The following is a 23,760-nucleotide window of genomic DNA, read 5'->3' as shown; positions in this document are numbered from 1 at the left end:
CAGATATATCGACGCGCATGGGGGAAATGGTTGTGCTCCTTCCAGTAACGCTGAAAACACATTACTGCGATTTAGCAAACACAACGTGAGGACAGTAATGACGGCGGTTGCAGATCCAAAAACCGGCTGCACTGATGGTGGAGAGACACACTTTCACTCCTCTCCGCGCGCTTTTACTTTAGAATTAATAATTTCCATGCTTGCGACCGAGTTCTCTCGCGATTTAGGGGAAAAGGAGGAGGGAAAAATGATGGGGGCGATAAAGGGAGTAAAGGGGTGATTTTTCCAGCTACCCGGCACCACCTCCGGTCCACTCGTTGGACTCTGCCCTAATAAACCATACTTTTGCAGCTCTCAGTAAAACTGAATCTCAGGGTTTGATATACGTGAAAACCGCCTGTTGCCAGTCTCTGCAGCAAGCTTTGATGACGACAGAAGCGGTTAAATTCGCGTATGCATACTCAGGGAGCCGGACTGGCGCGTCGAGAGTAGGCCATTTCCGAGTTCCAAAAAATCTCACTTTCAAAGTGAGGCTAAGTGCGAAGCCATTAATTTTTCAATATGATGCAAATAAAACTCATTTTCACAACAAAGGTTTCGCACCTAGTCTCGTTTTGAAAGTGAGATTTTTTGGAATATTATTTAGGTCTTGGTATACACTCTTAACATTACACGAGGTAGATACTCCATTTCAATCCGCTGACCAGCTGACTGGTTTGTTTGACGGCTCCAGTACGTCACCTTCAACGTGCTTTTTAGAACTTTTAAGTCCGAGGATTTGGCCTAGGTAAAATTTGGTTGCTTTTAGGGATTTTTATTACGGAACGATGGTGAGTAAAACTCTTATTGGACTATGATTTATCTTATAAAAGTAGATTTTTAGTACGTGGATGATTCTTTATTCGACTTAAGGCTGAAAATGAACGAAGCATCAAACGCACCGGTCATCGGTGCTTTGTACATTGTGTGTGTTGAAAGCTTCTTCGAACGAAATCTTCTTTTTCAAGCATTGTGCGCTTTTTCATGGTGTTACAATGAAACTAAAAGTCAAGATAGCAATTACACGTCCTTTTATGGCAGCAAGCGGCTCAGACTCAAAACGAAATTCAACTGTACCAGTTGTTATTTTTATTCGTTGTGTTTTTTAAGCAAGTGAAATGTTTTAATTTATTGAACATGATTACAAGTAAACGTCATAAGTTCAGAATACACTACCACTCAACCCCGCTGCTGAAAAATGGTGGTTGTACATGTACACGGTGAAATGAACTGCTGTACCCCCTTTCCCTTAAATTTATTCTCCTCGACTCTTGTTATCTTGGGGTTACTGATTGAAGGAAACCGAACCAAAAATCAATCAAACACAGTCAGTCAGATTGTTCTTCGATTGGTTCGGTACTTGAACATAATCAAACTGGACCTTTTCGGTGAGTTCAATAGTTATTTCAGAACTCAATTGAACCAATCGATCTCAATTGACCCGATTAGTTCGATTTTGTTCGGTAGAAAGACAAATGAAACGCATCCTGTTTCAATTGAATCAGAAAAATCTCCCTCTAGCATGCATGTAAAGCAGTTTGAAAAGTACACAAATATTTGAATTAACCCAGAATTAGCGAAAGTCTTTCTTGTTAAAGTGATTTAAAAACGGTAAATTCACAATTAATACTGGGAAACACGAACGACACAGTAAAACCATGTCTTTCCCAGGACAATGCCGACTGGGGATATTCTTAGGATACCAAAAAAGTCAAACCTTCTTCAATAAAGTTTCAATATTTAAAAAGGAACGGGGGTGCATATCATGAATTTATTTTGCATCTTTGAGAATTTTATGCGTCAAGAACACAGGATGCAGAGGTAACAAAATCACTGGAAATCATGCAATTTTATATGCTCTAAAAGGATCAAATGGGTATGAATGGATCAATCAATCAATAAACTTTATTTACCCTCGAATTTACAGTGTAGCACTCAAGTGCTAATATCTTCGAGCTAACTACATTAATAAATAATTATAATAAAAAATTACCGGTAATTCTATATAACAAATAAGATGACTAACTACCTAGACAACTAACTTGCAAATTATTATGATATAGAAAGGTTTGCAGTTCCTGCTCTTTTAAGTAAATTATTGTTTCCAGTAGATATCAGTCGTCAAAAAGAAGTAAAATCAGAAATAGTGCGGTAATGGTCTAGAAGAGAATTCCAAGATGTTGCTGCCAAGTAACTAAAGGAATTGATACCATAAGAAGCGGTCAATGGTTTGGGCAAACAGAGCATATTATGTCCTCTTAAAAAATAGGTGCTAGAGCATAAATGAAACATATCTTTTAAATATCTTGGATAATCAGAAAATGAAGACAAAAAGTCATTTAAAAATAGTAAGAATCATGTTTTGTAAACGCTTGTCCTTAAGATTTGCAGTTCCTACCTTTTGAAGTACATTATTGTACTCAGAGTTAAAATCCTTGAAAATAAATCGAAGAATGAGTTTGTTTAAATGGATGTAGGTACAATATTACTGTAAAATACATAGAGGATATTACACGGGGGCGCGAAGATATGAATTTTATTTTCGAGTGGCAAAACAATATTTTACGAACGAGCGCAGCAAGTGAGTAAAATATTGTTTTTGCCATGAGAAAGTAATATTCATATCTTCAAGCCACCGTGTAATGTTCTTTTTATTATATGGACAAAAAGACATCGATAAAAAAATAGAGGGAAATGGCCGAAATTACGTCATCGATAAACTCACATGTAAGATTATAGAAAATAAACCACTCGGGTCCTGGATGTAGTTTTTTATGAATTTTTTGAGTGGTATATTTTCCAGTAAAACAGTCATGTCTATATAATAAATCACAACACCCTGATTCTCTTGGTATTTTCTTGAGCAGAAGCCTCTTATGCTTCATGGACATGAGCGATCCATCACACAAATCAAGTACAACAGAGATGGTGACTTGCTGTTTTCCGCTGCAAAGGATACAAAACCAAATGTCTGGTACTCATTAAATGGAGAAAGACTCGGTACTTATAATGGCCATGGCGGTGCTGTTTGGTGCATTGATGTTGATTGTATCCTTGAGGAAATTACTTTGTAACAATAGCCATGGAAAGTCTAAATTTTCACTGCTTTTACTTGTACGTCTTCGTCAAGTTAGTTACAGATTGCAAGGGTGTGCAGGGGAAGGGTCCAGGGGGTCCAGACCCCCCTATCAGACCTGACGCTTGTTCAAGTTTGAAATTGTTACAATGTACATAGACAGGATCAGGTATCACTTTTTAACTTACTAGCTGATTTTTGTAATGAAGAGCGTGTTGCATTTGCCACCCACTGAACTAAATTCCAGGGGTATTCAAAAATGTAATTGTTTTTTGGTATCCTACTATGACCTTTTTTCCTCTGCTCTCAACAGCGACTGGCATTCATAGATTAAGAAACGCGTGGCCGTCTCTGTTTTCTCAGCTGGTCGACAATTATGGCGACAACTCAGCCAATAACCTCTTTCTACCAACCAGTCAATTCCAGTGAAATTGAAAATAAAATAGTTAATGCTGAAGAAGCTGAAGCCATGGAAGACGATGATAAGTTGTTTTATGCTTTTATTCCATTTCCTGAGAAATGTTAGTCACTATGGAGGGAGGAGGTGTGGGGTTGTGAGGGAGAAGTAATTTGCCACAAAAAAAGTTCAACAGTCCTTTCTGAACCAAACTTTGGACCGCCCCAATAAAAATTTCCTGGATCCGCCCCTGCCCAAGGAAGGATAGCTGTCAAGGAGCAAATAATTTTTGTCGCCTGACAGAAATTTGTAGGCCAGGCCTCCACGTGTTCTTGACAGCATTTTTGTAGTTTGGTGACAGTCAAGAAAAGTTTGGTTGGTGAAAAAAATTGTTTGCACTAGAAATGGCTTCCTGTTGACAGATTTTTTGCAAAACAATCAAAATCTTTTGTAGTGCAAAAAGGACCTACAGCGCATGAAATCTGTATGCAGTGTAGGTGTTTATGATGGCAGGTCAAAGACAAGCCATTAGATATATATATATATATATATCTAGCCCATGCACATTGGACACAAAACGTTTATTGTAAAGTTATGAAGTGTGAAATAAAACAATCAGAGAGATTTGTATCATTAATTAGTTGACCAGGAGTTTGTTTCTGAGGTAAATTCTAGTTGTTTTTCATTGGGGTTTAAAGAGGTGTACATGTGACCCATGTACTCAGGTCTATCGATTACTCATAACTTTGTTAATAAATTAAGTGAATTTTGCAACAACACATAAACACACAGGGTCCAGAGGAGTTTTGTGTGAATAAATGAATTACTTATTTTAAGTCTCACCTTGCAAAATGTCTATACCTGTCGCTTAGCATGATTAATTAGCCCAATGGGATCTTAATGAATCTACTGTAAACGATTTCTTCGCTTCTTATCTGACCAGATCAACTTTGTTGTTCGCCATTTTGAAAATGAATAACCGCAAGCCATATCCTCGCTGGCGCACGGAACGTCGCCCAAAGGGCGACCAAGGCACGAAGTGCCGAGTGTAAGCCGATCTTGCAAACCCTCAGTCTCTTGGTTTGCGGTCTATAGAATGTGTAACGAAACTGTAACGCGATCAAAATGACCCATTTTTTCAGAGGTTTTCGACGGGTTTTGATGTTCTTACAACAAACACATCTCCTCTGGACCCTGTGATAAACATGGCTGTACTTCCTTAACTTGTGACATCCTGTCCTCAGGGGAAACAAAGCATTTCATTTCAGGGTCAGCTGATAACAGCTTAAGATTCTGGGATTGTGAAACAGCCACAACGTTATCCAAATATGAAACAAAAACCGCTGTTAGGGCATGCGGCTTCTCTTTTTGTGGTAAACAAATAATGATGACAACTGACAGACAGATGGGCCATGAATGCATTCTCATGTTATACGATGTCAGAGAAGGTGAGCATGCTAATCTTGTACAGCAGGGTAAGTCCTGTTTAGTCATTAGTTGTACAATGCAACTATAATTTAGAAAATGTACAGTACCGCTCAAAAGTAAGTTACCAGTCACTTTTCATTTCCTGAGCGACAAGACCCTTGGATCGCGTGGCGTGAGAATCATTGAAGTAGCAATTTTTGGCATACATGTAACTTATTGACAACATGCCCGGCAAGAAACCAACTAATAATGTGTAGCATTGCCTTGAAAACTAAAGAAAACAGTGGGTAAATTTTGGATAAATTTAAGTTTTTATAGGTACTTATTGCACAATATTATGTTGTAACATGACCTCTTTAATTTTTTTTCATTTGGGGAATTTTGCCTCCCTTTGGTGGCATCATTGGTAAGCTGCTCACATACATGTAGCTTATGCACTGTATTGTTTCATGAAATCCAACCAATGTACGACTAGTTGTGACTTTTATTATTGTATGGAGATTCCTGGCAAACTTCGTAAATTTGCACAAAGGTGTACTCATTACCAAAAATATCAGGACCATTACTCTGTTTCTTACCATTTACCTTAGTGGTAGCAGTATACACGTTATAAGCACATGTACAGTGTACAACTGTACTTGAAACTATAACTAGGGTACGTGTACTTTTTGTCTGAAGGATCAAAAGAGCCTTATCTGAATATTCCAATTGAGGGACCAAAAGTATCTGCTGCTCTCTGGGGACCACTAGACCAGTATATAATCACAGGACATGAAAATGGAGATCTTTGTCAGTGGGATACGAAGGTAAGAATGCTACAAAAACTATGACTAAAATGGAGTGCTATCTCTACACTAGATATCACTGATTACAGTGTATTAGTTAGCGCCTCACTGTACTCATCGTAAAATACCAAAAAGTTGCACAAATAGCAATAACTGATGGTTACTGATGTGATTTATGAGAGCCACTTTCATAATAGCGCACATGAATCTGAGAATCCCTTTTAGTTCCAGTGTGAAAAAAAGGAATCACATCAGATCATGAATGTGGAAACTAAATTGAACAACACAGTAAATAAGACTCATATTTAATTCAATGTTTTTATTCACATTATTGCTTGGATATAATAAGCTTGTGAATTGTGAGGAGCAAGGAGAGGGCCATATTCTCAGGAAAATATACAATAAAAACAGTAATGCATGACATATTGTTGTTAAACAACGTTCAACCTGAAATGTATACTGTCATGACTGCATCAATCCGTGTTCATTGACCAAAGGCCATTGGGATGCAATAGGAAACATTAATTGTAACAAAAGCTTAGTTTACTACTGGAGTTTAACGCTTATTGAAGGTTTCAGATGACAAGTGAATTAACAAGCTTGGAAATATACTGTATAAAAATATAAAAACCAAGGCACACTGTATACGTAGTGTAACTTGAGTAAATTTAGTTTACATGGATTTCTAGACTTTGGCAGCTACATGTACAATGTTACACGGTGTCCAGTTCCTATTTTTTCCTATTTTTTGAGCCTATTCCTATTTTCTCCTATTTTAAACTAAAACCTCCTATTTTTCCTATTTTTTAGCTGGTAAAGCCAAAGTTTGTAACAAAATTTAAAATGGAATATGAATTATTATAGTTTTATGTGTTTTAGAGTGAGATTTATCATAGAGCAAGTAGTGTGTTCACTTTGATGTTCTAATATTAGCAAAAATAATGGTTACGTTATTATTTTACTTTTTGTATACTTTTCTAGTGCACTTACATGTGTTGTATGTAGCTTAAGTTGTTTTATAGTTCTCATGACTATTGAATAATATTGTGCATAGCCCTTTGAAACTGCATTCCACTATCTGACATGTTATAATTTATTTTTAAGTCTTGCTCGCTTTTATGTTCATCTTTTAAACTGAAAACAGGATCAAGTTGTCCTCTTATACACGGTAATTTTTAGGGAGTTATTATAACTCCAAAAGAGGAGTAAAAATTTTATGTACAGGATAACCCCTTTTTTGGGGTTACTTTAACTCCTCAATATTAAGTCCAAATCTGGGGTTGTTCTTACTCCTGAAAAAGAGTTCTTTAAACTCCCTTTTGGAGTTAAAATAACTCTGAAAAAAAATATCTCCACCATAAGAAGTTAAATTAACCCCACTGGAGGAGTTATTATAAGTCCTTGAAAATTACTTTGTAACACAGGCCAGATAAATCATCAGTCAGCTTCTTGTTTTTAAAAACCAATCACTAGCTGTATTCTGGATGCTATATGAAAAGAACAGACTCAAGTTTAGATTACGGCTCTACCTCTCTTGGTGACCGTTAACAGCTGTACCTAAGCAACTGACGAAGGATCCAATATTTTGGATGCAAAACCGGTCTTTTAGTCATAGCTAAGCAGGGAGTTACGTTCATCTTAGAATGTATATAACCATGACACACTTACAATCTGGTACCAAATAGATCAGAGTCATTTTGCGTACACCGTGGAAAGCCTGGTTGTGTCACTTAAAACTATGCGGTCTTTGACTCAAACAAGCATATTCTCAACCAGCTATCGATTGCAGATTAATGGAAGGAAAGCTTTCCATGGGACTTTTTAGTCCTAGTTCAATATCCTTCAATTACAACTCAATCGTGAGAAATTTCTATCCTAAGAAAATTTCACTCTTCAAAGCTTTTCAAAGATTGGCCGCCAACTTAGAGGAAATTTACATATGATCAGCTTTGATTATAGAACCACGCTCGACCTGTAGTCAAGCATATCATTTTACAGCATAACTGAGCCAATAAACTAAAAGTTACTGGTCATTTTCACTCTTCTAAATGTACCTGTAACACTAACACAGTCTGTATCTTACCAAAGACTCATGTGGCACTAATGTAAGCTGAGATCAGGCTCTAGTTTCATTTTCCTGGGTAAATAGATTTCTGGCGGGCAAGGCGAATCCAAAAGACTTACCTGTCTGTACTTGGATATTTATGTGTGCTTGCAAATCGAACAATGATTGCATCACTTGCATGTGCATTCACGTGATTACCGTGACATCAGACAGACCTTAAACTGAATACCAGGGCCTTCTCGGCCACATGCCTTGTATATTAGTTGGTACAACATGGGCATCCCAAGAATGTGGACAGATTTTGGAAACCTCACTTTTCAGTTTATAAAGTACTGCTGACCGAGAATAGTCTGTGGGCTCACTTTTGTTTGCTTGCAATAAATATTTTTTTATGAACAGTTATTTACTATGATTGATGTAGAGGTTGAATGTTGGCATAAACTTGCTTGAGCAATACTGTTAACTGCCTCTTACATGAGTATAAGCTCCCTTACTTGTGTATTTTTTCATTCCCCAGACAGGAAATAAGCTGTTGACTGTGCATGAGCACTCTAAACAGATTAATGATATTCAGATGTACAAAGATCAAACAATGTTTGTAACTGCTTCAAAAGATCATACAGCTAAGGTCAGTACAGTAGCAGCCACAGAGGTTCACTTTGTTCTGATATTTTGTAGCGGTGAAAGTTCCTCGTGAAAGGGAGCTACACTCTGGCCAAAATGAAGCACCTTCAGCTCTTGATTTTGGCTAACCATCAGGAGATGAGCCCCCTAGCCTCTCCCTTTGATTTGCTCATTTGTTTTACAGGGTTCGTACGTAGTCTTGAATTCTTGAAAAAGTCTAGAGTTTGCCCAGCAATTTTCCAGACCTGGAAAAAGTCTGGAAGAATAGTAAAGGTCTGGATTTTTTTTTTTTTCAAACCTACAATAAGTTACATGTACCTGTATTTGTCAACCTTGAGTCTTGAAAAAATTAATAATAGTATTGTTTTGGAAAAAGTCTGGAAAAAGTCTTGAATTTTGGATGCAAAAATCTGTATGAACCCTTTCATTAGGTTTTGGGTAGGGCATTTAGTAATTCTAAAGCTGTACACTGTAGGTCTTATGCCAAATTCCCCAATGATTTACTTAAGCAATAGACCACACTTTCTATGAGTTTACTGGCATGATAACCCATGCGGGATGTTGGGAGAACACAAGAAAAGCTTGTTCCTTGCATAAAGTCGTCTGATCAATGACTGTAAAAATTCCATACTGATGACTTGCCACTACCCAGCTCTGGGTAGTGCTGGATAGAAATGTCTTTTTCATTGCATGAAAGGGAGTCCTTTTATAATAGTGTGTCATAAAATTATTAATTTTTGGCATGTTTTTGCCTGGGTGTTTCATGACTTGATGACGGGAAAGTGCAACACAGTCCCTGTGAAATCATCTGGTTGTACCAAATTGCTTGGCCGACTTATTGTTCTGTCATTATTCTTGCCAACAGTAACAACGCTACAAGTAGACCTGGCACTCCCCACCAGTATTAGTTCCCTTTGTTTCTCAACCTTGCAAGGAGCAGATTCGTGAAAATAGCAGTGCTGACACTTGTACTCTTTCTCTACTTTTTAAGCTTTTTGACACAGATTCCCTGCGACTTATGAATACTTACAAAACAGAAAGACCTGTTAATTCAGCCTCGCTCTCTCCCATCAGAGAACATGTAAGTATAATAATTATTAATTGTTAAACTGTGCACTGTAATTTCCAATTCAAAACCAATGTGCCATTAGAATTATATTAACTCGATGTTTGCAATGTGCGCTGTACAGTGTACTGTCAACTGTCTCGTAAGTGACCACCCTTGGTGCACAACAAAGTAGTTAGGAAATGGTTGCTTATGAGAAGTGGTCGCTATGAGAGAGTTGACTGTAGCTGGTTTGCCTCTGAACATCCTGGCAGTGCTTGCAGAGTTTTTGCTCCCTTAGGGTGTTCTGGATGGCAAGCCAACATTTTTAACCCATCTACAGTCTCAGTCAAAATTGTTGGCACACTTTGCTGTCTTCTCACCCTCCCAATGTTGGAGTGCAAGATTTGGTCACTTGACTGCGATAAACAACATTGGGAGGACGAGGAGACGGGCCCGAAGTAAAAAACAGCATCGATTGGAAGTGTCCCCACTATTTTTGTCTGAGACTGTAGTTATCATTGAGGGTTGTTTGTGATGAGTTATCTAATGAAACAACCACCACACAGCCACACTGTGTTGAATGCAGCATTCAGTGTCAATATCTTTAGCTCATTAAATGTCGCTATAGCTTTGATTTGGTTGTCTGTTTTAGTGCAGTGTCCATTAGGGGTCAAATAAGGCCCGAGCCACACCCATGGTCTCCTTCAGGGGTTTAATTCTAATTTTCCAATGAAGAGCAAGATCACATTCAAATGGAAGTCCACTTTGCCCCTCTCCTCCCTCCCTCCCTCCCTCCCTCCCTCCCTCCCTTTCCCTGCCAACCATGTTCAGGGTTTGAAAAAGTCTTTAAATCTGCCCAGTAATATTATTTTCCAGACCTGGAATAAGTCTGGAAAATAGTGATAAACTCTGGAAAAAATGGTAATTAGAGGCAAAAAAGAGCTATAAACTTTTTATTACAACTGTGTATTCTATCCCGATGTACAAAATTGATCAGACAGTAATAATCATATGCATGTACATTGTACACGCAACCCTATTCTGCATGCTGTATGGCTGTTCCTATCATTGTTGGAGCATTGTACGCTAACCCCTCTCTCCTTCCCTTTCCAAATTGACTCTTAAAACCTGACATGTTAGCTCCCATGTTACCTAGGTGGGTATTAAACAAAGTTGCCTTGTCGATTCTGTGCTAAATTATTATTACGCTTTATAGAGAAATGAGGGTTCTTCAGTTTTCAAGACAAAATGGGTTTTGAAATAAATCTTGCTTGTTCTGATAGGTTGTGTTAGGAGGTGGCCAAGAGGCCATGGATGTGACAACTACGTCAGCAAGAATTGGGAAATTTGATGCTCGATTCTTCCACACGGTGTTTGAAGAGGAAATTGGGCGAGTGAAGGGGCATTTTGGTCCAATTAATAGCACTGCTTTTCATCCCGATGGGAAAAGGTAACCCTGAAATAGCTTTATATAATAGGACTTAGCCTGTAGCCTATAGCCTGTAGTTCGTATTGGTGATTTCAAAGTAACATTAAAGTTTTCGTTTAGAGACAAAAACAATGAAAAGCCTTGATGCTCTATCTAGGGAAGTAAAGGTATCATTATTTGAAACTGTAGAGAGACGTTAAAAGGGGACAGTGCCACAAAGCTCTAGTAGTAGTTGAATATCCCGTCAAAGCAAAATTAGTAAAGGAGACTGTTGGCCAGAACCTCTTTAGAACCTCTAATTTGAAAGGTTCTTGTTGGCCCAAAGCTCTATTGTTTCAGGGTTAGGTTTCATTGTTGCTGTTGTTTGGGGTAGGGCTATCTATTGTTTCCTAAACCAGTTCTATGAGCCGTTCTTAGAGCTTCCAGCCCACCCAAAGGAGACGGGTTATGAAAGGCGGCAAACATCAAAGACAAAAAACAACAGTGCTGCAGTTTATGTTGGAAGCTCCCTAACGGCGTGTACAATCCTTAGTTTTTTGCTCACAAATTGTGACGGCATAAGTTAATGTGACGTTGTCATCGGTAACTAAAATGAATCAAAAGAATGCTATTGAACCTTCAAGACTTCAAGTCCTCAAAAACATTTAACAATGGAGTCAGATGGGCGGGCGTCATGACCATAGCACTTTTTTTTACTATGGTCAAGGTTAGTGTCAGTGAATTCCAGACTTGTGCTATAAACTAGCCTGCGTAGCTGGCGGGAGTAGCGTGGGAGTGCTGTATTGTTTTGGTGGCTCTGCCGCCAAAAAAGTTCCCCGGGCACAAGAATCCCCTCAGCTATGCAGGCTAGCTCTAAACTCTTTAAGATGGGTAGAAACGAAGCCATCTCGTATTTGAGAAAAAGACAATCTCAAGCATGGTTGGTTTATTTCTGGAAGTAACATGGTATTGCTTTACAATGGTTTAAAAGTTATCTTTCTTGTCGAAAACAATTTGTGCAATAAAATGGTTACAACTGTTCATCATTAGATATTACTTGAGGAGTCCCTCAGGGCTATGTAATGTGTCAAAAAGTCTTAGAGCTGATATTATTTGCTGATGACACTAATATATATCTTCTATTCGCATATTGATGCTTCCTGTCTCGTGGAAGTTGTAAATTTAGAATTGATTTAGAAGTTATCATATTCAGACCAAGACAAAACAGGCAAACACTTGATGTAGCTTTTTATTTAATATTAGTATTTATTCGATTGATCGTGTTAAGGAAGCTACTTTTCTTGGTGTAATTTGGGATGAATATTTAATATGGAAATCGCATACAAATAATGTTGCAAGGAAAGTGTCTAAAGCATAGGTATAATTTATAAATCAAGTTTTAATAATTCCTCCTTACGGACACTTTATTATAGCCTTATCTAGCAAGTTTCCTTGATCATGAATCAAGCGCAGTTAACTGAATAATTCGGGAGACGTATTGTTGGATTGAAGTAATGACTCAGAACCTATTCAAAAAATACTTTTCCCGTGGGAAGAATTAACAGACATGGGTTGACAGTAGTGAGAACCCAGTGTCAGTTTGGTGGCCTTAGTAGATACAATTGTAGATAAATAAATGGGAACGGCAAAATTCTCATCTTTGATTTCTCCTAACCACGCCCAATCGTGTTTAGACATGATCCTGGAGATTTATTGTGAACGAAAACTGGAAGGGTGCAAATGAATTAATCACCCGTGTGTACCGGGTTCGTTTTCGTCCTACTGGCAGTTTGTTTCATGAATGTCCGGCCATTGAATTGAGCGCTTATATTTTTGTAATTTACTGACTGCGCATATCGACAGTAAGGGTACCAGCGATTGGCTGATCAAAGATGAATGCCTTAGCCGTGAGCGTGTTTGTTTTTCGGGTGTGTAACAGAGGCACAATGAGGTCGTTACTTTCATGTACTCACTGCTTGTTTTTGTTTTTTTTCTTTGTTGCAGTTACAGCAGTGGTGGCGAGGATGGTTATGTTCGTGTGCATGTGTTTGATCCTTCCTACTTTGAACTAGAATTTGAATATTAGCTTACATAAATTATCGCAAACCTCTCATCTTGTCCGGTCATTTTCTTGATGAAGAAGAGACTCTAAGGGCAGTTTACTGTGTGCACATCAACCCCCTCCCACTCTCAGAATTTTTAATTGGACATGAGTGCCTTAAACTTAACTGGTCTCGATATCGTATGAATAGCCATTCTGGACTTCCGCCTGTGAGGAATCAAACAGTTTCTATTTTCTGTATGCTGTGTTTCCCGAACCATGCTTCATTTTCATAGCAATCATCCCAAGAAGAAAGCAGCATATATGGCCCAACCTCGTACCCAGCCGTCTCTCTCTCGGTGTAAAGTTGCGCCTAAAGGAAGGCGGAAAGGAGAAAACATTTCTCTTTTTCTCCTTCCCGTGGTCCCTAGCGCTTCGTCACCAGTCACTCGTGTTTCGAGCTCGCCTTTGGTTTCGACCAAAGTGCGACAACGAAGCACCTGAGGAGTAGGTAGACGCGACCCTTTAGTCTTATAAGCGACTCGCGTACAAGCAGGAAAGCAGAAGCCATGGTTAGTTCAGTGAGATGTTGGCAAGCATATGTATGAGAAGGAAAAGTAAAAGATTGTAAATGACTTGCACCACTTCTGGGTCCTAAATCTTGCTTGTTTGTACACTAAACTCCAAACTTTAGTCTCTTCAGCGAAACCAGAAGCATAAAACCCTGAATCAGGGCTATATGCCTCTGGAGAAACCAAAAGTACCCTTAACGCTACCCTAAACATTAATATCGTCTGCCAATCCAGAATGTCACGTGTTCTACGTTAATTCGCTTGTGTAGTTGGAAGAGTCCATGTACCCGTGTCCCGCACCTGAGACTGCGTACTTACAGTTGATGTAGGGGCTCGGTTCGGAACCTCCGGTTGTTGCAGCGGTACCACTATATTGGGGGCTATTCTCCTTTTATTTCCCCCTCCCAGCATTTGATTGCGGGCTCTGATCTCTCTTGGCTGGAGGATCCTCTCGTTTCCATTGTGATTTCTCCGTCTGGCACTACCACTGAGCATGATCTTTACAGTCGATCTGAACCTTGAATTTAGAATTAAGTAAGCGAGTGGAGGACAAAGCACATTTGATTCGGCTAGCAGTTCCAATGCAAAGGCAGTAATGGTTGAATGGGGGTAATATCTCATCACCATAGCAGCAACATTTGTCACGTGATTTGGTAAATGGCTGGCAAAGAAATAGACAGTCAAGCCAATAACCATGTAGTTGATTTTTCTTCGATACAGAAGTTTGCGTCTGATAGCAATGTTTCTTGTACTCCGAGATCTTTGCCAGATTCTGCATTAACGAAAATAATAGGTGCAGTTTAATATCAATGAATTACCGATATATTTTTTCTGATTTGGAACATCATTCGTTTTGCTCAGCAAACTCAACTGGGTGTGTTCCGTCCAACAAGTCTAAGGACAAATTTTGGGGTGTTCACGCCTTGGTGTTGAGGAAACCATAGCTGGTTCGCTTTGTGTTGTGTTGTGCGTATTGTTGAGTGTCTTTTCAATCTTGTTTCACGCCATTTAGTGATTTTACCGTCCGCATAGGGAACTCAAGCAAGGACGTTTTTAACAGACGCACGTAAACCGGAAGTGGTTGATGTCGTGCACGTCAATACTGCGTTTCTTTAGTTCTCTAGTGGGTAATTAAAAAATCAAAACTCCCAAAAGTTTCTCCTTCAAAGGTATGTAGCCTGAAACAGTGATACTTTGCAGAAATACAGTGCAAATTCTTGTGACGTCACAAGTGATGACGTCACAAAATAGGCTTTTTGGTCGTGCACAGTACTAATCCAAAAAAATGAATTTGAAACAATAACGTAAGAAAATTCAATAATGAAAGGCTCCACTCAATATCTTCTATAGCTAAGAGATAGTGATAACATTCCATGCATATATATTTTTTTAAATGGAACAAATTTGTGGCCGATTTTTCGGCACTTTTTTTCCCAGCGTGCTAATTTCGAACTTGCGCTTCCTGTAGAAAAAGCATAACTGTAAGAAATACTTTACCTTAAAATGTTATATTGCATGGTTAGACAGAGCAACATTGGCAGTAGATATATTGCAAAACTACTGAAGGTATTGAAAAGGTATTCTTCAGAGAGCCAATTTAGATCACAGGTCAGATCGGATGCAGATATGCGATAGAGATCCCCAACAAAATACGATAGAGCGCCCACAAGGAGAGGATATATCCACAGTAGCAATAATAGGGCGATATTAGATCTCCTTGACACTGATTGAGGACGGCCGCCGCTACATCGAAGCATGAAGATTTCAGAGAGCACGTTCATCCCACACAAAGTTGACGAGTAAGCACAGCTGCCCCAGATGCCCACAAAAGCCGTCCACTTGCACGGGAATACCAGTGTATTATTGTTTGTTTCCCCTTTGAAGTCGATGCCCATTGAGACGGAATGGCCACAGGCTGTTAGAATTATCGAAACAATACAGATGTTGAGCATCATTGGGGCCAGAACTCTGCGGCGCATTGTAGGCCGAAACAAGGCGTAAATGGTGGAAAGGTGCAAGATTAACCCCAGTACAACAAAGGTCATAGAGATGTTAACTGATAGGACCAGTAAGGAACTGGATCGATAGCCATTGATCATTGCACTTGAGTTGTTCATTTTGAGTGCCAATCTACGAGAGTGAAAAAATGATGAGGAAAAAAATGCAAAATCAAAAGAAAAACAAAATAACCAAAAAAAGGGTTGCGTTGCTTGCATCAATTGAAATTTTCCGACCCGAAGTCCAGTTTTCCCACTATAACTACGGGTAACCCTGGCGTACAGTGAAAAACGTTGATGCGAAACTAAAATTACTTATATTTGAGAAATAATGTGATCAACATGTCACGAGCATGGGACAAAGAAAAAAATCTGAGTCCCCGACAAGAATTGAAGCTATGACCTTCAGTCACATGATATATATTTTTGTAAGGGGCTGTATCAAAGCTTTGGCAATCGCTATATATCTTCAAAGGATGCCATTTTAAGTATCGTAATTCTCTTCATAAGGCAATTATGTTATTACTGATTTTCATAAAAGCAATGCCTTAAGGTGATTCCCTGGTTTTGCACTGCGTATCTCTTACTGCGCATAACAAGATGGCCGCCGTAAAAAAAGCATGTGATGCAACATTATTAAAATGAAGTTGACTGAAGAGTAACGCTACTGGAATTTTTGCTTGCGGTTGTGTCTTGCCGAGGAAGGACTCAATATGTTGGGAATGTGCATAACGTAAGCAGTACGCGTGTTGCTGAGTTCGACTTCCTCACGGAGAACCTCGATAGTGGATGTTTAACTTGCGCTTACTCACTTTGATTTTCATTATCACATGGTGTCCTAAATGTGATATCTCGATGTAAATTCTGTAAAAACGGAGTTTTTAATACTTTCTTCCCCCATTCACAAACATTCTATTTCGAAACTCGCCCCAGTCCTCTCTCAAAAATCTGAGAAAATGCATTTGGTGCGCACTTTCTGCTGCTCTACCGCAAAAACGAGTACGGTGACCCCCATTTTATATTTCATGATTTAAATAAGGACAGTGCTTCCTTTCGATGACAAAAGAATTGGCACAAATCTATGTTCAGTCTTTTGGCAATTTTACTAAATTGTATGGATTGATCTATCACGGGTCGAATAGCGCGTGTCCAATTTAATTCTACTTTGGAGCGTAAAGTAAAAACAAGAGCATTAAAAGGCATTTTTCTGGTATGTAAGTGGATAAACAATACATTAAAGTCAAATTCTTTGCGATACCACATGCATCATCGAAAAAAATCTCTCCTTTTTGTCTAGTTTTGGGCTGCCCGTGGTTTTTGCCAAAGAATCCTAAATAGCCGTATTTGTCAGCATTGTGACGTCAAAACGAGCACGGTGACCCCCACTTTTTATTACTTTTTTATCATCTTCTTGACTTGTTACATCAGTGCACCAAGTTTCATCTACAATCTATGTTACGTTCTTTTACTAAGGAATCACCTTAAACTGAATTTAAGGTGTTGTAGTAAAACTACCCTTGGCCAGTGATTATTTCTCATGTAGATTAAGCAACTGATGCAGCTAATTAATGAAGTGGATAACTGACCCCCTTTATCAATAAGATCCCATATTTAATTCCTCAGTGTTTTACCCTGCACAGACAACTTATGGTGTTATCCTAAATTTGATGGAGAAGTTCTTTTTACAGGCTTGGATTTTTTCGGATAAGCTTTTCGTTTATGTTATCCGATGAAAGCAGTCACCGAAAAAGGAACGTAACTTCTTCAAAACTCTTTTACCGCGTAGAAATTTTTGCAACGAGACAGGTAGACAGGTGAAAACGCAAAGTTTGCGAAAACGATGACGTCACAGCCGTCTGACCTCGCGCAGAATGTATTTAAAAATGTTTCATCGCCACCTTTCCCTTCTTGAGACCTAAAGCGTATCAGTTTAGATTGTTTTCTTTAAGGGTTAAAAATGTTGAAGCTTGTCGTTTCAGAATACCACTTAGTAAGGGGAGCTTTATTTAACTGCCGGTCTCGATAATCAAATAATTAAACTACTCGACAGAGGACAACAAGCAATACACTCCAAGATTTGAGTTGGATTATTCTTACATAAACCTGATTGGCTACTCGGAGACAGCTTTATTGACCAAACATTGATCGCAGAGTGAAAAAACGTGGATTTTATTATCACTCAAAACCAATCAATGTGACCGAAATGTATACTCGACAGAAATGGATACTCGATGACGGGAGGAACGATTTGAATACGTGTGGATGTGAATTTTTTGCGCTTTCTAAAAGAATGGATACGTGAAGAGGGAGGCTTAGTTAACTTCTTTTTCGGATACTTTTATTTTTTAAGTCGAGGGAAAGGAACATTTTGTCAAACTGACGAAATATGTGCAAATGAGAGAGCCGGGGAGTAATCCAATTCATTGGCTTATCATGATTTGCCGTTATGTATTTACATCTACGTATTATAGTGATGTTCGAGAACATAATTATACGGGCTTTCGCTTGAATAATTATTCTTGAAGTAAAGTATGGCACTAGGCAGTTATACCTTTTTAGAAAAAAATAGGGTAAAAAATCTATTGAGTGGTATGCATGGTACGCACTGCTCCATTTTTTAACTATGGCTATACGTATCGACTAAGATTTAACCTTTCTGGTTGATTTTTAAAGCATACAAAAGAATTGCCCCTACCTACCTCTCTCATGTCCACAGAAACTTAGAGATGAATTCCAGTTTGTTGACGCTTATAAATCATGGTTGATTTGGCTTGTCACTTCCCAGTTCAGCTCTGTAGACATATTCACCTGTACAGACGTTCGGCTTGACTGATTGTTTGTATTAATATATGCTATACAATCTGCGTCACTCTGACGAAGACCTTCAGACTGACTTTAATATTCAGTTTTTAAGGGCACGCCCCGGATACATGCCTTGTTGTAGAAAAACAAAGACTCTCTTCTAGGTAGGTTAGACGAACACCGGCCTTGTAGGTGGAAGCGGCACACTCTAGTAATGAAAAGTAAGGTGCAGTTTAAGAAGAAAAACTGAAAGCAATTCACCTAGCGCACTGTTAAAGTAAGAGGATAAATGAAAATCACGTTTTTTTGTCCAACCGGAAACTAAGACTAGCAAAGCCAGCGGGAACCGATAAGAAACAACGCGTTTACTGGGCAAAACAACAACGCCGCACGTGAGAAATATAAGTCTTGGTGTGAGGAGAAAATAGGTTTCTAAAACCTACATAGGGCCGGGAGTGAGAGAGAGAGCAAACGAGTTGATATCTCCTAATTAGACCGTTATACGCCCAAAAATCGATCGGCTGTGAATTACACAAAATTAGACAAGTACGAGAGAGTAGGTTAGAAACCTTTTTTTTTTTTCCAGGAGTCGATCTGATTTTATCATTTAGTCTCCTATTCATAAATTCCTTTCAACGTTACGCAAGTAAAGTGCTCACTGGGAAAAAGGCAAGACGGGTTTCAAGAGAAAAATCTATACTAGTGCATATCCTTGGTATTTCTAAGGTTACGCAACAGTAACATCGTTCGCATTTCGAGCATGGCTTAACCTTACGGGGGAAATACATAATACATAGTGCATATATACATATTTTATTACATCAGCCCCACAGGCTTTTCAGAGTCAATGTTACAGTAATAATTTTAAAAACAGGAAGCTAAAAACACGAAAAATGATTAACGTACTAACTAAAGAAGGCGTCCAGAAGTGGTCGCCTAAGTTGACGCTTGTAGTCACTGATTCGCTTAGCTTGAGTGCTGGATGCAACTTATTCCAAAAGGACGTCGCTCTATATTCGAAGGACCTTTGGCCACTAGTAGTGCGGAAAAGTGGTATTCTTAACATTTCAGAGTCCCTGGTTGTCCTTGTCGAGCAAGGCGGCCGATGTCATACGAACTTCGATGTTAAGTATGCTGGAGCACATTCGTTGAGGCCTCAAATGTAATAAATGACCCTAAATGTAATAAAGGTTCGAAGTGTAATAAATTTTGGCCCTAAAGGTAATAAAAATCCTAACGGTAGTAGAATAACACTTGGCCGTCAACTTGATAAAGTCGCAGTGACTTTAATGTCATAGCCAGGCGATTTGCATTCTACGCCATGTTGAAGTCAGTTAATAATTCCACATTACCCATAATGCACGGTGTTTACCTTCCAGTATTTCGCGTATTGACCAGTACTTGTAGCTTTTCATGAGTATTATAGGTTTTCAAAGGAAACTGAAAACAAGAGTTAGGTATAAAATGTTTGCGGTAAACAATACGTAGTATTACTTAATTAGGCGATGTGAATATGGTGGATTAAACAAATTCTTAAATGATCATGATAAGTCTTGGTAAAATTTCTCTGAAACCAGATCAGAGTTCTAGACAAACCCAGCGGTGCCTGGCCTTGTTAAATCCTAGCCTGATATTAAGAAAAGACACTCAGCCTCGTCCCGTAACATTCGAAATATAAGGATTTGTATGAGGAAAAAGCTATCGTTTCTGTAACCTACAAAAATGAAAGGATTTCAATAAAAAAAAAAACAGCTTATATCTTACATAAAATGTGTGTTACGTCCTTCCTGTGCACTAAAATGCACTTTTTATTTAAGTGTCAATGTATTTAGCGCGAAAGCGCTAATTGGTGACACTATTTTTACGTCTCCTACTGGAGACGGGACCGCCTTTATACGTGGTCATCAGAGCCACGCAAAGGTCTAACCGCTTGCAGTACAAAGGCAGTACCTTCATTGCCCAGTTATTTTAAGACCCTGAGTGTTGGTCCCGGTCCCAGGAATCGAACCCGCGACCTTCCGCTCTGCAGTCAAGCGTTCTCCCTACTGAGCTAAGGTCTCTAGAGAGAGAAAACCGTTTACAGTACTAACCCATACTGAACGACCATAAATCGGCCCATGGACCACACAGGAGGGAGGTAACACACATTTTATGTAGGGTAAGCTAACTTTTATTGAAATCCTTTTATTTTCGTAGGGTTACAGAAACGATAGGTGTTTTCCCCATAAAAATCCCTATATTTCGAATGTTATGCAACAATGCCGATGCTTGCCGAGCTTGGGCTACCTTTGAACTAACCACTCAAGAAGTAGTGTGAAACACTCAACTTTGTGCAAGTCATATTTGTGCAAGTCAGACACCAAGTAGCCTGCGAAAACATCCGTTTCTCCACGCTAGTCACTGCTGGGGACGTTTCGCGCGGCGTTTCCTCCTAAATTATACATTGAAAACACTTTTTAGGCTATCCATAGTACTTTTAAATCTCTAGAAATGCTTTCTAAGCGGCACTATCAAATTTGTGTCTGTTTGGTCATCCTAGGGGAACTTGAATATCTTCGAAATTGCAAGGGGTTCAGTATTATATTCCCGAAATTTTTAGATGCAATTTAACCTATTAGGAAAGTGAGCTTTTTTACTCCTCTCTCCATCATATTTTTGAATCCGAAAATATAAGGTTTCCTTTTTTCTAAGAAAATAGCGTAACCTGGGGAGTGAAATGTGAAAAATTAAACTTCAGAAAATCGTAGGGAATTTATCAGATAAGCTTCGAAAATTGTACATGAATGGAAGGGTCATCAAGAAAGCTTTAGCCGTTCTTAAGTAATGGAAAATTCTAGGCAATATTTGCTTCTCCGAACAGATATTTTTACAGAAAACAGTCGTTGGGTGCCCCTGCCCCATGTCAAGCTTGGAGCGGGTTGTGCAGACCAATGGTTCTTAACAATATATGAGCATCTCTGACTAAAGGAAGTGTATTCATTCTTTCTCTTCTACTTCTACTTCATGTCGGATGAGACGGACAGACGGCTGAAAATGCCCCTTTTTGTTGCAGTTACTACAAATGGTGTCTCAGGCAGGGCAATACCTCCTGTCGTGGTTCTGGCTTTCGCTTACAAAAACAGGGCCGGTCATTCTGACTTGTAGGGCTCTTTCATAGATCCTCCGTTTCGGCTACGCGCAGTTTTCTTGTTTGTTGCTTGCTGCTTAAGTTAGATCACGGCTGACTAACATAATCAGCTTTCTTTTCCTTCAGTTTCTTTCCCACGGACAACGGTTCGGTTCTGTTTTGTTGCTGTGACCAATCTCGGCTTATGCGACAGCGTCCGCAAGAGTAAGGTTAGATTTAGCTTGTAAAGAGTCAGACGGTATATCATCGAGGACATCCAACAGTAATTCTGACTCTTATAGGTTCATCCTCTAGAGTTCCATACTCACAGTTTTCACCGATTCACCGGGGTTTTGTCTTCGTGGGTTGAACCGAGCTCGTTCGCGCGACGGACGTGCGCCGGGCTGAAGTTTTGAATAGCCTTGGGAGCTTGGTTTTGACTTCGTCTTAATGAGCAAGCGGTTCCTTCGTTTATGGCGTAACGTTTTGACGATGTCGTCCGAATGCGGTCCTCTATACATGGCGGCACGGCATAGAGAAATGCTCGGACCTTTGAATTTGACCCGGTTTGATTTGTTTTGAAGAGCTAAAGCGATCCGATAGCGCTAAAAGTCTCAAAGCCATTTCTGTCACATTGTCCGCTTGATTGGGATTGTTCGCTCCTTCGAATTTGCTTGGGAGCGGGAGAGGATCTACAGGCTGCAGCCCGTGCAAAAATTTAACCGAGATCTCGCCGAGATTGGCGAGATTACGGCGAGATTAATGAGATCTCGGCGAGATTTGTATTGTCGCAGAGATGTCGACGAGAGCTCGGCGAGATAAACGAGATCTCAAAGCCATTTCTGTCACATTGTCCGCTTGATTAGGATTGTTCGCTCCTTCGAACTTGCTTGGGAGCGGGAGAGGATCTACAGGCTGCATGCATAGGCAGATTTACAGGGAAGGCAGTTTTCAACTGCTGGAAGATCTTCGGTTGGTCTCCCATTCTGTTTAATGGTGTTAGATTGGTTAAAGCCACTGCTATCATGTAGTATCAGGCGAAGAGAAGAAAGGAGACTACACAAGGTTTATTCAAGATGGCCGAACAAGGATCCGAGCATGCAATGCAATGCCTAAAACAACACTGAAACTGACATTTTTTTTCTGGTGAGCAGTGGGCAGAGAGGAAGGGACAAGATTGCCAAATAGCTGCCTATAGATAAGCCACGTGGCGAAAAGCACCAAAAATGCTGTCTCTATATACCAAGTTTTAGACCACAGAGAACAGCTGACACAGATTTAATACTTGTATAAGGTGAAATTCTCAACGCAAAATGAGCTTTCAAACGATGGTTTTGGCGTTCATTGCGCAACAGATGCCTACAACATAGGGGGTGGAGAGAGGTTGCTGGGCACCACAAGATCTCTTGTCCCAGCTGCACCCCTAGGCGAGCAGCCTTACCTTGCCTTATTTATGACGACAAAATATAACTAAATGGATTTTTTCCCATTGTGCTGTTTTTTTTTGGCGGATGTTTTTTATTATTTTGTTATTACTTTATATACATACATTTTGCGCGTTTCCTTCAGTGCCGGCGCATGTACATGTAGTCCGATTGTAAGGCCACCCGCATAGGATTTTATATATGCAGAGTATGCATAATAGATTTCATCTGTTTTTCACAAGGCACAAAAGACAGGCGAAGAAAAGCAGATAAGAAGCGTATATATAAACCTCTATCCTTATTTTTTGTGGCATGACACGCTTCAACTTTCCCAGCTGTCACAATAAAATGTCGTCATGCTGGCCGACTAATCTATTGTCTCTAATAAATTAAACTTAAAGAAGACTTAATTCTATATATTAACTCAGAAGAACAATCCCTTAAGTTTGCTTACCTTAATTTTTGCTTTTAAGCTGTTTCTCCTTTTCAAAAGGTTCGGTAACGACTGCAGATATAAAATCCTGTAGTATTGCAAAAAATCATGCCTGTTGACTACAGGGAATCATTAAGAAAACAATTTAACCTGTGTAAGTAGTTATAAAACCCAACCTAATTTCATATGTTTTAATATTCATAGAGCTCTCTTTTGACTTAAATGCTTCCTTGAATTTTTATGAGTGTGAAATATGAATTCCATCCAAGTTGGCGCCCATGTTCTATGACACGTTGACCACAGCCAGTTTACACCGATCGAGGGGCTGTTTCGTAAAAAATTAATCGGTGAGTACTCTAAAATATATCACACTTTACGACGCTGTTCAATTTCATCTTGAAATAAAACGTAGTTACCACAGCGAAAAAGCCGATGGCTATAGTTCGGGATCATCTCTCGAGGGATATTTTGCCCCCACGACTGCGATTCTCTTAACCGTTTGTCACTAATTCAAA

At 39.3% G+C, this 23,760-nt stretch overlaps 1 protein-coding gene across 1 annotated transcript; it reads left to right on the top strand.

Moving 5' to 3' along the window:
• Positions 1-730: 730 nt before the first annotated feature.
• Positions 731-12,983, top strand: LOC140952170 (eukaryotic translation initiation factor 3 subunit I-like). Its single transcript, XM_073401592.1, has 8 exons — positions 731-830; positions 2,907-3,087; positions 4,757-4,960; positions 5,619-5,746; positions 8,308-8,418; positions 9,406-9,495; positions 10,746-10,912; positions 12,875-12,983. Exons 1-8 carry the CDS (start codon positions 828-830, stop codon positions 12,954-12,956), a joined length of 966 nt encoding a protein of 321 aa, XP_073257693.1. The 5' UTR covers positions 731-827; the 3' UTR covers positions 12,957-12,983.
• The last annotated feature ends 10,777 nt before the right edge of the window (positions 12,984-23,760 follow it).

The sequence above is a fragment of the Porites lutea genome, chromosome 11 (genome assembly GCF_958299795.1).
Source record: "Porites lutea chromosome 11, jaPorLute2.1, whole genome shotgun sequence".
Classification (NCBI taxonomy): domain Eukaryota; kingdom Metazoa; phylum Cnidaria; class Anthozoa; order Scleractinia; family Poritidae; genus Porites; species Porites lutea.
This window is presented reverse-complemented; position numbering and strand designations above follow the sequence as displayed.